A 14,284-nucleotide genomic window follows, 5' to 3' on the forward strand; every position below is an offset into this window, starting at 1 on the left:
GGATTCCTTGTTCATTATTGTGTATTGTTCTGATCTGCTTTTGTGTCGAAAATTCTTGCATCGTACCTGTAAACAATTTTTTGACAATTTTACTGTAATTATCCTACTTAAAATCATCTGTACTTGTAAAGTAAAGCTGTAATGTACCTGTTAAACACTTTTTATCAATTTTACATTTAATTATTTCTCTAAAACTCTGTTTAAGAATTTGCTCAAAGATTAGTTTAAGGACTTGCCCGAAACGCTATATGCAAGCTAGTGGTTTTACAAGATTATAATTCTAACTTAAGCTCTATGTTGTCTCTTAACCCCCAATGTACGTTCTTGTATATATATAAATAAATAAAATAAATAAATAACGAGGGATCGAGGCATTAATGCGCAGTACGTGCTTCCCTCACCTGTGACGTCACAGCGCCATCTGACGACAGCAAAAACACAGGCGGCCATTTTATGTTCCACCAAGATTAAAAAAAAAAAAAAAATTTGCCCCGAGGGGCGAGTTTATTGGGCAGCGCCCAATGTGTTCGCAATAGAATGTTCTACAAGAACATGTATAAAATAAGTGACACAGAGATTATTGATGTGTGTATTTGTGTGGGTGATTATAAATATGTATGTGTATGTATATATGTATACGTATATATATATATATGTACATGTATGTATGACAGTGTGTACATGTATATATATAACATTAATAATTTTGTAACTAGCGTCAAAAATTGTTATTTGCTTAGCTAAACAAACTAGAGAGTTCAGTTCCTGAACCCATTATGTGCCTCTGTAATCCTTTACACCACCGCCCACGGGATGGGTATGGGGTGCATAATAAAGAAAGAAATTGAAATAATAAGGGTATGAAATGTATCAACATAAAACATTAATGTTAGTGGCCATCAGGTAAAATCAGGTTATTATTTGTAAAGAATTTAAATGAGTTAAACTAAATACAAACTTAATATGTTTTGCTAACGCAAAAATATATTCCCGAGGTATTGTAATTGCAAATAAATATTTAATACAATTATTTGTATCATTTTTTTTATTTTAGATTTCCGTATTGCTTGATAATATATAATAGCGTTTAAATAATGCTAGCGCTGGACATTCTTTAGGCTCGTTGCATGTTGTGGTAGTCGCCGCCATTTTAAAACCGTGTCGAGAGGGACTGCTGTTGGCTTATCCACAAAATCCTGCTGCATCTTCAATAGTTAAGGTAACTGTTTTCTTTTATTTGCTCTTAGACATGTGTAGTATATATATAAGCTTGTGGTGGTAGGCTGGATGGTGTGTTGATGGCCCTGGCTGGAGGTATGTTGATGGTGGTGTTGTGTTGATGGCCCTGGAGGCGTGTTGATGGCCCTGGAGGTGTGTTGGTGGCCCTGGAGGTGTGTTGGTGGCCCTGGAGGTGTGTTGGTGGCCCTGGCTGGAGGTGTATTGATGGTGGTGTTGTGTTGATGGCCCTGGAGGCGTGTTGATGGCCCTGGAGGTGTGTTGGTGGCCCTGGAGGTGTGTTGGTGGCCCTGGAGGTGTGTTGGTGGCCCTGGTTGGAGGTGTATTGATGGTGGTGTTGTGTTGATGGCCCTGGAGGCGTGTTGATGGCCCTGGAGGTGTGTTGGTGGCCCTGGAGGTGTGTTGGTGGCCCTGGAGGTGTGTTGGTGGTCCTGGCTGGAGGTGTGTTGATGGTGGTGTTGTGTTGATGGCCCTGGAGGCGTGTTGATGGCCCTGGAGGTGTGTTGGTGGCCCTGGAGGTGTGTTGGTGGCCCTGGAGGTGTGTTGGTGGCCCTGGCTGGAGGTGTGTTGATGGTGGTGTTGTGTTGATGGCCCTGGAGGCGTGTTGATGGCCCTGGAGGTGTGTTGGTGGTCCTGGCTGGAGGTGTGTTGATGGTGGTGTTGTGTTGATGGCCCTGGAGGCGTGTTGATGGCCCTGGAGGTGTGTTGATGGCCCTGGAGGTGTGTTGGTGGCCCTGGCTGGAGGTGTGTTGATGGTGGTGTTGTGTTGATGGCCCTGGAGGCGTGTTGATGGCCCTGGAGGTGTGTTGATGGCCCTGGAGGTGTGTTGGTGGCCCTGGAGATGTGTTGGTGGCCCTGGAGGTGTGTTGGTGGCCCTGGCTGGAGGTGTGTTGATGGTGGTGTTGTGTTGATGGCCCTGGAGGCGTATTGATGGCCTTGGAGGTGTGTTGGTGGCCCTGGAGGTGTGTTGGTGGCCCTGGAGGTGTGTTGGTGGCCCTGGCTGGAGGTGTGTTGATGGTGGTGTTGTGTTGATGGCCCTGGAGGCGTGTTGATGGCCCTGGAGGTGTGTTGGTGGCCCTGGAGGTGTGTTGGTGGTCCTGGCTGGAGGTGTGTTGATGGTGTTGTTGTGTTGATGGCCCTGGAGGCGTGTTGATGGCCCTGGAGGTGTGTTGGTGGCCCTGGAGGTGTGTTGGTGGCCCTGGAGGTGTGTTGGTGGCCCTGGCTGGAGGTGTGTTGATGGTGGTGTTGTGTTGATGGCCCTGGAGGCGTGTTGATGGCCCTGGAGGTGTGTTGGTGGCCCTGGAGGTGTGTTGGTTGCCCTGGAGGTGTGTTGGTGGCCCTGGAGGTGTGTTGGTGGCCCTGGCTGGAGGTGTGTTGATGGCCCTGGAGGCGTGTTGATGGCCCTGGAGGTGTGTTGGTGGCCCTGGAGGTGTGTTGGTGGCCCTAGCTGGAGGTGTGTTGATGGCCCTATATATATATATATATATATATATATATATATATATATATATATATATATATATATATATATATATATATTATGAATATCAGAGGTCCCAGGACATTGGACCCAGGACAATTATTGTGCATGTGTAGTATGTATATTTATGTAGTATATTTGGCATATTTTTTGGCATTTAGTTAATGCCAGTTAGTGGCATGTCTCTGCACCGTTTCCAGTTTGTTGATATGCTTTCTAAGATATGGGCACACCATACAACTGCTGCATACTCCAACTTTGGTCTAACAAAAATTGTGAACAATTTGTGTAAAATAGTTTAAATCCATTTATGGGACATTCAGCAAATAGTTCTCTATTTTTTACATTCATCAATGTTTCGGTACGTGCAATAGTATGTATTGTTTCATTGCAGATAACAGCATTTAAATTTTGTTTGTTTCTTAGACTTAGACTCGTACTACCAAGTTGCTGTTGGCAATTGGATAATTTTTTTATGAAGTCATTTGTTATTTTTTCCCCTATAGTAATTTATGCTTTTGATCTCAATTAGTTTTATATCCTAGCTTTTTAATTTTTTCCCCTTATATATTGCCATCTTATCTGTCTGCTTTACATGGCTTAAGCAGAGTCATGTCTGCTTAAGCCTTTGTTATTTTACTAATTTACCTGTTTTAATTATTATTTGTTTTCAAAGTTTAGTTTACCCCATTTTATTTGCTTTTTGCAGTACAGTACTTTACTAATAATCTTGTAATAGTAATTGGTAATGTAGCACTTGGCCTTTCTCCTTCAGAATGTATGCACACATTATAGAAAAAAGAAGAGAATACCACACAAGATGGCAGCGTATGTCACGGGCCAAAAAGCGACGCCTAAAAGAACAGGCGTCCCAGCGTGGCAAAAATGAAAATAGTGATGAGGTTGAGATTCAGTTGTTGAATCAGGATCCTTTGGCCAATGTTACAACAAACAGCATAGACGATGACCATGCTGCTTTGTCATCTAATTCAGAACCTAATATTGGTTGTGGAGCCAATGAAGATGCATCATCTCTGGAAAGTCAGAGAGAGAGAGATTGGACTTGGGACATGATTGATGAGCATGACCCAATATCATCAGAGTCAGAGAGCAGTGGTGATGAGGATGATAAATCATTATCAGATGTATTGTTAGTATGGGTTAATAAATATGGCATAACACACAATGCCATTGATAATTTATTAAAAAAATTGAGAAAACAGGGACATGCTGACTTGCCAAAAACAGCTCGTTCGTTACTGAATACAGTTAAACATATACCTACTGAGACTAAATCAGGCATGATGTATATCTACTTGGGGTTAGAGGAGGAAATGTTGAAAACTTTAAGGCTGTATCCTAAATCAACAATAAGAGATTTGGCAGAAATATCTTTAATTTGCAACATTGATGGTTTGCCAATATTTAGAAGTAAAAATGAAAGTTTATGGCCTGTTCTTTGTGCTATCAATAATGTCAAACCTATAAGAGTTTTCCCAGTAGTCCTCACATACGGAAGCTCTAAACCTAGTGATTTAGATTTTTTAAATGAATTCATTCAGGATTTGAAAAAAATTATGCACTATGGATTTAAAAATGATGACAAAACATTGCCAGTAAAACTAAAAGGAGTCATATGTGATGCCCCAGCAAAAGCAATGGTGAAGGCAATCAAACTCCACTCTGGCTACTTTGGGTGTGATAGATGTACCCAAGAGGGTGTTTGGAATGGAAGAATGACTTATCAACAAGTGAAAAATTTACAACTCAGAACAGATGAAGATTTTCGTAATCAATCTAATTCTCAACATCACCATGGTAGATCACCATTCTGTGACTTAAATATAAATATGGTGAGTACTTTTCCCATAGACTATATGCATCAGATATGTCTTGGGGTTATGAAAAGGTTACTTCTTGCCTGGATACGAAATAAAAACGTAAAATTATGTGCTCGCCAAGTTGATGAAATTAGTCAGCGTCTAATTCAACTAACACAATTTGTGCCTATGCACTTTGCACGTAAACCTCGAAGTCTTTCAGAGGTTGATAGATGGAGAGCGACTGAATACAGGCAACTCCTTCTCTACACCGGTAAGATTGTACTGAAGGGGATCTTACCCAAAGAATTGTATGACCATTTCCTGACTCTGAGTGTAGCCATTTCTATTCTTGTATCACCTAAATTGATTCAGTTAAATTACAGCCAATATGCACATGATCTTTTGCTGTACTTTGTGTTAAAGGCTCGTGAGCTGTATGGTAAGGATTTTTTAGTGTACAATGTACACTGCCTAACACACATATCCTCTGATGCCAAAGAGTTTGGTAGTTTGGACAGATGTTCAGCATTTCCATTTGAAAATTACCTGCAGCAGGTTAAGAATATGGTTCGATCAAGTAAAAACCCTCTTGTTCAAATTGCAAAGAGGCTGAAAGAGATGCAGCATGCTCAAAGGATTTATACACCAAATACAGAACATAAAATATATACCAAGGCACCAAACAATGCCTATTTGCTGAATAATGAAACTTGCTGCCAAGTTTTGGACACTGTCAGTGACACCGATGAAAATGGAGACAGCATGTTCCTTTGCAGGGTATATTCGAGAAGTATACCTCTCTTTGAGAAACCTTGTAACTCCAAATTAATTGGAGCATTTAAGGTTCTTACTAGGAATTCATCCATGAAGGTGATTCCAGCAAGAAAACTAAACCGCACAGGTATGATGATCGAGACAGAAAGCGCAAATACTTTTCTGTCAATACTACATGACTTATGACAAGTACGTATTTAAATACTGTATCCATGCTTTAATAATAGTTTGAACTAATATTGTAAGTTAATGAGATTCACAATTTTGTTTTTTATTAAAGCTATTATCTTTTGACCAATATTTACCTGTTTAAAAATCCCATTACCCTGTATTTCATGAAAATTATTAATATTTTGAGAGCACATTAAGAGATAAAACTGTATTAAGCCTTTTAGTCCATACATGGCAGCTACTGTTTATACCAACCGAAAATCATTTACAAATGTGGCTAATCTATGATTGACATAATCAAGTAAATCTATTACCAACTTTATGCTAATTTCTTTTTTTGGGGAGAACAACCCTTAATAAGATTTTTCAATTTTGTAGATGACATCTGAAAAGCGGTATGCAGTGGTAGGCTTCAATGATCGTAGTGTGGGTATCATCTCCACAACCTGGATTGAAAAATCTGATGATGTAAGCATTACTTTGAAACTAAAAAATTGCATATATTGAGTTGCTTTAAAAATATTCCAAATTAGTGCTAAAATTAGCATGTAACAGTTTATTTCGACTTTTCAGGACAAAATATTGTGCTGGTGGCCACGGAGCAGGCATACAGTTAGTGCCCAAAAGCACGAAAAGCCAGACACGACAAATTGGCGAGTGCATGTCGTATCAACAATCCTATCAACAACTGGTAGGTATTAAATTTATAATTATTAAGATTTAAGATACAAGACACCTATTCATTCATTCACCATAACTTTAACACTGCAGACAAAAACAGCATTATAATTATATTTTAATCACAAGATGGGTTTCCTCATAGCTACTTAAGACTTTTGTGCCCCAGTTATAAGTTCCAAATCATGTACGTCGTTTTATTAAACATCTCTTTAGGAAGCTGATTTAAGTTATTTCTTAGTGTTCACTACTCTACTAGGTAACGATAAATATATATCTCGCTGATATATTACTAATTATATTCAATTATTACAGATGATTTTGACGTTGCAAAACGAAGATGCTTAGCTGCGGAAGACACTTCAAATGTCGAAACTGAAGACGATATGGGCTATCCTCGACAACGAAAAAGGAAACCATGCTTCAAATATGAAGAAGATAATTCCGAGAATAACAAACGTAAGCATTGATAACCTACTACAGTAATTTAAAAAAAATTTGCAACTTGAAAAATGCCATTCAATACATTAAGCAATTTAAATAATTTCAGGCAATCATCACTCGTCTCAATCCAAGAAGAAGTGTTCGCCATCTTCATATGAGAATACACCTTCAAAAGAAATAAGTCCTCCGCAAATACCATATTATTCTGGTATATTAAGTGAATGTAAGGATTAGTAGTAAATAACATTAAAAGTTCTAAATTGATATTTAACCATGCTTCCTTTGTTTGGTTATTTATGCTTTTGGTTTAAAAAAAACTAAAAACTGCTCTAAACTTAGTTCTTGCTGTTTTTTTTGTTTTTGTTTTGTTTAATTCCTTCTGGAAGTACTAGAAGCTTTGAGTAATTTTTATGCTTATCTGGAATTTCTGTATAGAAATATGTGTTTATTTCTAATTGTTTAATATTAAGCATATTATTCTTTTATGTGCATATGGGGTCTAGTGAACTTTTCCCACTTTGTCTAGCAGGTGCTTTTCACTTGTCACAGTTCAGGGAAATTTTGGTTTTCCTTTGATCTAGTCACTAGAAACAAGCAGGTTTGTTATTACTTTTCTTTTTGTTTGTCCCTTACGAGTTAATTTGTCCTTTATCTTACCTTTACCTTACGTGTTAATTTGTCCCTTACCTTAAGTTAATTTTTAAAATATGTATCTCATATTGACCCCCACCTCTCTCATGTTAGTTCAAACTATATTAAAGTCTTAAAAATATATTTTGGTTAACAAGTGTTTGAAATAAGCATAACTCCTTTTCAGCTAATAGAACAGTCCTACAAAAGCCGTCTCCAGTGAAGACTACACTTCACAATACACCTTCAACGCCATCAGTATTTCCTCATGAAGGTAATAAGTTAATTTTTAAAATGTGTATTTCATGTTGACCCCCACCTCTCTCATGTTAGTTCAAACTATATTAAAGTCTTAAAAATATTATTTGGTTAAAAAGTGTTTGAAATAAACATAACTCCTTTTCAGCTAATAGAACAGTCCTACAAAAGCAGTCTCCAGTGAAGACTACACTTCACAATACACCGTTGATGCCATCAGTATTTCTTCATGAAGGTAATAAGTAATTATTTAAAATATATATCATGTTGACCCACTCTCTCATGTTGACCCTCATTCTCTCTCTCATGTTGACCTCCCTTTTCTCATGTTGAAATTTGTTTTGTTAATTTTGTTCTGTCACCTCTTCTTATTCTGTGTGTATGTGTCTGTCTGTCTCTGTATGTCTCTCTATCTTTCTTTTCTTTCTTTTTCTTTATTTATTTCTTTCTTTTCTTTTTTCTTCTCTTCTCATGTTGGCCCTCCTCTCTCTCATGATAACCCCCCCCCCCTCTCTGATGTTGGCTCACCCTCTTTCTGATGTTGGGTAGTTTAAATGTGATGTAGACATATAGTATAACTTATAATATTAGTATGCAGTAGTAAAAGCTCATGAAATTTGTTGATTATACAGTACAGTAGTTAGATTTTAATAGCTAAATCTTGCAATCTTAAAGACAATGAGCTGGTCACGCCAAGTACTTCAGTCGTTAGGACTCCAAGGTCAAGGAATTTATTCGACCCAAAGTCACCAGACAAGAACGATGGGAGTTTGAAAGAAATGATGCAGAATATGAGTAAGTTTTGAAAGTTTAATTAATTTATTATGTAGCCTATAACCTATATGTACCCTATGGGTGATAGGCATAAGTTTCATGTTCAAGTAGACTGCAAACTGAGCAGGTTAGATTGCTGAATTTGCTTCCAATTATATAAGCAGTTTCATAATTACTAAGAAATTATCCCATTATCTATCACATCAGTCATAGCCTACTTTTTGGGTGCTTTCTCAGTGTCAGTTATTTTAAAATATACTTTATAATGCTTTTATTTTAAATGTACATTCAAGATATGTAATATAATAGCATGTACACTTTCTATATACTGTATAAATTTCCAGGTAACATGTTGCAGGCCATATACACTGAAGTGAATGAACTGAAAAGTGATGTGAATGAACTGAAAAGTGATGTGAAGATATTGAAAGCAACTTTGACTACAAAAGAAACAGACAAGATCATAGAAGATCTAATACCAAATCCTATTGCTGCAGAAGGTGATCTTATTGTTCTCAATAGGAAGTTAGCGGAATCGAGTTTCAGAACAAAATTTGTAAGTGGTATTTTAACAGTAATGTTTCCTTCAATTTTTCAAATTAAATATTACAGATATTTGCTAATTTTCTAATTAAAATTTTTTGATAGTTCATGCAGAAAAGATAAAATTGCTAAATAATAAGAATAATGATATAATCTTGTTTATATAGGATAGGATAAAATATAACACTTACGTATTTGTAAATTATGTAATATTAACACAGAGTCTTTCAAACTCTCCTGAGTGCTTTCTCAAGGTCTTGAGTGTATGGTTAGGATGAGGCTTACATTTCAACGACTATATTTCTCTTGCTAATTTTGTTAGTCGTTGAGATGTATCTCTTCATAACACACACACTTATCTGCTTGATGGGGGTCTGGGAGTTCTTCTACTCCCCAAGCCCGGCCCGACGCTAGGCTTGACTTGAGAACTTTGGTCTAGTGCTTGGTGATTGTGGGGATTATCATAGAGGATTACATGCTGTTATGGAAATAGTCAACTAGAGGGTTATTTTGTAGACCCAGGTCAATATTGAAATCACCTCCTAGAATGATGTGATTTTTGTTGAGATGTTATTTATGATAAGATGCCTTATCATAAGTTATGATATATATATATATATATATATATATATATATATATATATATATATATATATATATATATATATATATATATATATGTATATATATATATATATATATATATATATATATATATATATATATATATATATATATATATATATATATATATATATATATATATATATTTATATTTATATTTTGGTGTATACTGGCAGCAGGTTTTCTTTCAAACATGTTTCATTGAATATGACCGCATATTCTGTATTTATTATTTTCTGGTTTAGGGCTTCTATCCCTCTAACTATTTTCTTAGCATCAGGGCTTAATTGAAATAGGAGTTCTCCAAAACTCATTTTCGTACTTTTAAGGTGAAGAAAAGAAGTGATTTACTATAGAGTGTATTACACTTATATATATAATTTGCACGACGTTTCGAACCTCCATGGTTCATTCTCAAGTGAACAGATCTTACAATACTAGTTTCACCTCACATTTATCCCTTATGTATCCTCCCCATGTTTTCACCTTCATTGTATTATCACCTGACCCAGTGCGGGTATAAAATCAACTAGTATTGTAAGATCTGTTCACTTGAGAATGAACCATGGAGGTTTGAAACGTTGTGCAAATTATATAAATAAGTGTAATACACTCTATAGTAAATCACTTCTTTTCTTCACCTTAAAAGTACGAAAATGAGTTTTGGAGAACTCCTATTTCAATTAAGCCCTGATGCTAAGAAAATAGTTAGAGGGATAGAAGCCCTAAACCAGAAAATAATAAATACAGAATATGCGGTCATATTCAATGAAACATGTTTGAAAGAAAACCTGCTGCCAGTATACACCAAAATATAAATATAAATATATATATATATATATATATATATATATATATATATATATATATATATATATATATATATATATATATATATATATATATATATATATATATATATATATATATATATATACATACATACATACATACATACATACACATACATACATACACACATACATACATACATACATATATCAAAATTACTAGTGTACTACATTTTTGTTGTTGCTTTTAGGTGTTGCTTTTAACCAGTGTACGTGGGTCTGATTGTGCAACTACGGTTCGAAGAATAATGAAGAAGATAGGAACAAACGGCCTTTGGTCATTATACAGCCTAAAAGGACAAAAGAAGAAATTAGCATTTCTAGAAAAACAAGAACTATATAATGTTATTTTAAGTAAGTAACAAAAAAATTAAATAATTTTTTTTTATTTAAAATTCACTAAAAAATTAAAATTTTCAGTTCAAATTAAGTGTACATTAAGTATAAATGATTATATTTCTATCACTTGCTCTTAAGATTGTTTCATTTAATAGAGGTTGGTCATAATTGTTCTCTGCTGCTAGTACTGTAGAACTGACTGACTTAGCTATGGGAAAATGTAAACTTAATTGGTTTATCCTTTACAGTATTTTGCAGTTTATTTCATGATCCTGTGGTTAATACTTGCATAAATAGTAGATTGCAAAATGCATTTTCATATCATTAGTATTAAATAATAATAATAATGTAAATAATTGACTTTTAAACAACGTACAATTCATTGGTCGGTGAGATTATATTAGTAATATTTTTTCATTCTTGCAAAGCCTCAATAAAGCCGTTAACATGTTAATATAAACTTGATCACCTTCCACTTTTTTTCTCATGTGCTACCTACATGTACGAAACCTTATTCCTAAATGCATATCTTGTTCTGAAACTTGTCTTTTATATGTTGTGTATCACCATCTCTGGAGAGTTTTATCTGATGTGTAAATTACTTTTAATTTTACAGAATATTATTGTTATACAGAATTTGTTATATAAATAACTGTTAATTTTACAGAATCATCTATCAACGCACATCCGCAAGTTAAGGTGGAAGACGTGACCTTTCAAATTTCTGAAGTACTTAAACATGCTCCAAACAGGCCTGGTGGATCTAGGTACAAGGTAAAATAATTTAAATTTTTTTTGTTTTCACTAATTATCTGTTTATATATATATATATATATATATATATATATATATATATATATATATATATATATATATATATATATATATATATATATATATATATATATATATATATGTCGTACCTAGTAGCCAGAACGCACTTATCAGCCTACTATGCAAGGCCCAATTTGCCTAATAAGCCAAATTTTCATGAATTAATATATTTTCTCTAATTTTTTTCTTATGAAATGATAAAGCTACCCATTTCATTATGTATGAGGTCAATTTTTTTTTAATGGTGTTAAAATTAACGTAGATATATGACCGAACCTAACCAACCCTACCTAACCGAACCTAACCTATCTTCACAGGTTAGGTTCGGTTAGGTAGCAGAAAAAGTTAGGTTAGGTAGGTTAGGTAGTCGAAAAAACATTAATTCATGAAAACTAGGCTTATTAGACAAATCGGGCCTTGCATAGTAGGCCAAGAAGTGCGTTCTGGCTACTAGGTACGACATATATATATATATATATATATATATATATATATATGTCATACCTAGTAGCCAGAACTCACTTCTCAGCCTACTATGCAAGGCCCGATTTGCCTAATAAGCCAAGTTTTACTGAATTAATATATTTTCTCTATTTTTTTCTTATGAAATGATAAAGCTACCCATTTCATTATGTATGAGGTCAATTTTTTTTTATTGGAGTTAAAATTAACGTAGATATATGACCGAACCTAACCAACCCTACCTAACCTAACCTAACCTATCTTTATAGGTTAGGTTAGGTTAGGTAGCCGAAAACGTTAGGTTAGGTTAGGTTAGGTAGGTTAGGTAGTCGAAAAAACATTAATTCATGAAAACTAAGCTTATTAGGCAAATCGGGCCTTGCATAGTAGGCTGAGAAGTGAGTTCTGGCTACTAGGTACGACATATATATATATATATATATATATATATATATATATATATATATATATATATATATATATATATATATATTTATATCGTACCTAGTAGCCAGAACACACTTCTCAGCCTACAATGCAAGGCCTGATTTGCCTAATAAGCCAAGTTTTCATGAAATAATTGTTTTTCGATTACCTAACCTACCTAACCTAACCTAACTTTTTCGGCTATCTAACGCAACCTAACCTATAAAGATAGGTTAGGTTAGGTAGGGTTGGTTAGGTTCGGTCATATATCTACGTTAATTTTACCTCCAATAAAAAAAATTGACCTCATATATAATGAAATGGGTAGCTTTATCTTTTCATAAGAAAAAAATTAGAGAAAATATATTAATTCATGAAAACTTGGCTTATTAGGCAAATCGGGCCTTGCATAGTAGGCTGAGAAGTCCATTCTGGCTACTAAGTACGACATATATATATATATATATATATATATATATATATATATATATATATATATATATATATATATATATATATATATATATAGATATATAGATAGATATATAGATAGATAGATAGTCAGTGTCAGACCACGGAGGAAAATTGAAACAAGAATTTTTCCGATGCAGGAACCACACACAGGCCCAAACATGGATAATCATAGCATAAAAATAGTAAATATTTACAATGAATTAGTGAGACAAATGTGTTCCAATGATCCTACTTAAATCGCCCTTTAATTGATCTATTAAAAATGGATCTAAGTTATATAAACCGCTGCTAATGTTCAATTTACTTTCTTTGTGATCTGTATCAAAGCAGATCCAATTATGTTTCTGTTATAGGTACTATTACAATTCATTATTGAAGAAGCCATCTCCCAATCTATGTTTGGGCCTGTGTGTGGTTGCTGCATCGGATGGGCCAATAGGCCCTCTGCAGTGTCCACGTATTGTACCTCGCCTCACTCCACCATTCTCTCCTGCCTATTTATGTCCAGTTCTCGACCTGTAAATCCACTCGTTCTGAAGATGTCCTAATGTCCGAAGATGTCCTAATGTCTTAACAGCAAGTGTTTCTGTCAAATTCCTTTAGGAAATATCTTAGTTCCCCATTATGACCTCTCCACAAATCAGGTTTTTCAACTGCTTCAAGCTCATTTTCTTCCAGATTATAATGCATTGCATACTTTAGTCCCAAAAAGACATGGTCACTTTTACCCAAGGGAGGGAGGTACTGAATGATAAATCTCTCCTCTTTCCTGGTAAATATAATATCCAGCATGGAGGGAACATCCCCTTCCCTCATATATATATATATATATACATATATATATATATATATATATATATATATATATATATATATATATATATATATATATATATATATATATATATATATATATATATATATTTGTGTGTGTGTAATCTATATAAACAAATAAATATTAATTAATTTTGTTAATATCTTTTCAGGGAAAACTTGCAAGTACGATTCGTATACAAGAGGGGCAACAAGAGGCAGAGGATGTCTACTAAGAAAATTCACAATTAAGTGTTTATCCTCACTCTTGATATATGGTCTTCTCTGGTCTCTTTATTTTCTCTCCTCACAAATGTCCCTTTTTTTTAATTTCTTTTACGTTTCCTGTTTTTCTTGTCTCTTTTTATCTCTCCTTTCCTCCTCTCTTCTAACACCTCTCGTTTTCTGTCTCTTCTAGCTTCTCTCTTCCTTTACTTTTTACATTTGTGGAATTCACTTGCGTCGTTTTTATCTTGTATCTTTTTCTTATCTTGTCTTTCTCTTCCCCTTCTCTTCAATGTTCTCTCATTTCTCTCTCCCCTCTCTGTTGTTTCTATTCTGTCTTCTCTCCCCTTGCCTTAATTTTGTTCTGTCTCCTCTCTTCTTGCATGGTGCTAACATTTGAATAAATGATTTATAATTTGTATTTT

The 14,284-nt window shown here is 34.7% G+C and overlaps 2 protein-coding genes across 2 annotated transcripts; both read left to right on the forward strand.

The window, feature by feature from the left end:
* Positions 1–274: 274 nt before the first annotated feature.
* On the forward strand, positions 275–5,492 carry LOC138371316 (uncharacterized). Its single transcript, XM_069336102.1, has 3 exons — positions 275–1,219; positions 3,492–4,810; positions 5,410–5,492. Exons 2-3 carry the CDS (start codon positions 3,493–3,495, stop codon positions 5,490–5,492), a joined length of 1,401 nt encoding a protein of 466 aa, XP_069192203.1. The 5' UTR covers positions 275–1,219; position 3,492.
* On the forward strand, positions 4,793–8,640 carry LOC138371317 (uncharacterized). The gene is made up of 9 exons (XM_069336103.1): positions 4,793–5,502; positions 5,863–5,952; positions 6,058–6,175; positions 6,478–6,621; positions 6,713–6,829; positions 7,424–7,510; positions 7,643–7,729; positions 8,170–8,289; positions 8,627–8,640. Exons 2-9 carry the CDS (start codon positions 5,863–5,865, stop codon positions 8,638–8,640), a joined length of 777 nt encoding a protein of 258 aa, XP_069192204.1. The 5' UTR covers positions 4,793–5,502.
* The last annotated feature ends 5,644 nt before the right edge of the window (positions 8,641–14,284 follow it).

This window comes from Procambarus clarkii, chromosome 35 (assembly GCF_040958095.1).
Source record: "Procambarus clarkii isolate CNS0578487 chromosome 35, FALCON_Pclarkii_2.0, whole genome shotgun sequence".
In the NCBI taxonomy this organism is placed as follows: Eukaryota; Metazoa; Arthropoda; class Malacostraca; order Decapoda; family Cambaridae; genus Procambarus; species Procambarus clarkii.

Bases quoted from the DNA above. Each gene is read 5' to 3' on its own strand.
- LOC138371317 (XM_069336103.1), top strand. From the start codon at position 5,863: ATGACATCTGAAAAGCGGTATGCAGTGGTAGGCTTCAATGATCGTAGT. The intron at 6,176-6,477 runs GTAGGTATTAAA...CAATTATTACAG, and splicing joins AACAATCCTATCAACAACTG to ATGATTTTGACGTTGCAAAA. The intron at 6,622-6,712 runs GTAAGCATTGAT...AAATAATTTCAG, and splicing joins TAATTCCGAGAATAACAAAC to GCAATCATCACTCGTCTCAA.
- LOC138371316 (XM_069336102.1), top strand. From the start codon at position 3,493: ATGTATGCACACATTATAGAAAAAAGAAGAGAATACCACACAAGATGG. The intron at 4,811-5,409 runs GTAAGATTGTAC...TCATCCATGAAG, and splicing joins GCAACTCCTTCTCTACACCG to GTGATTCCAGCAAGAAAACT.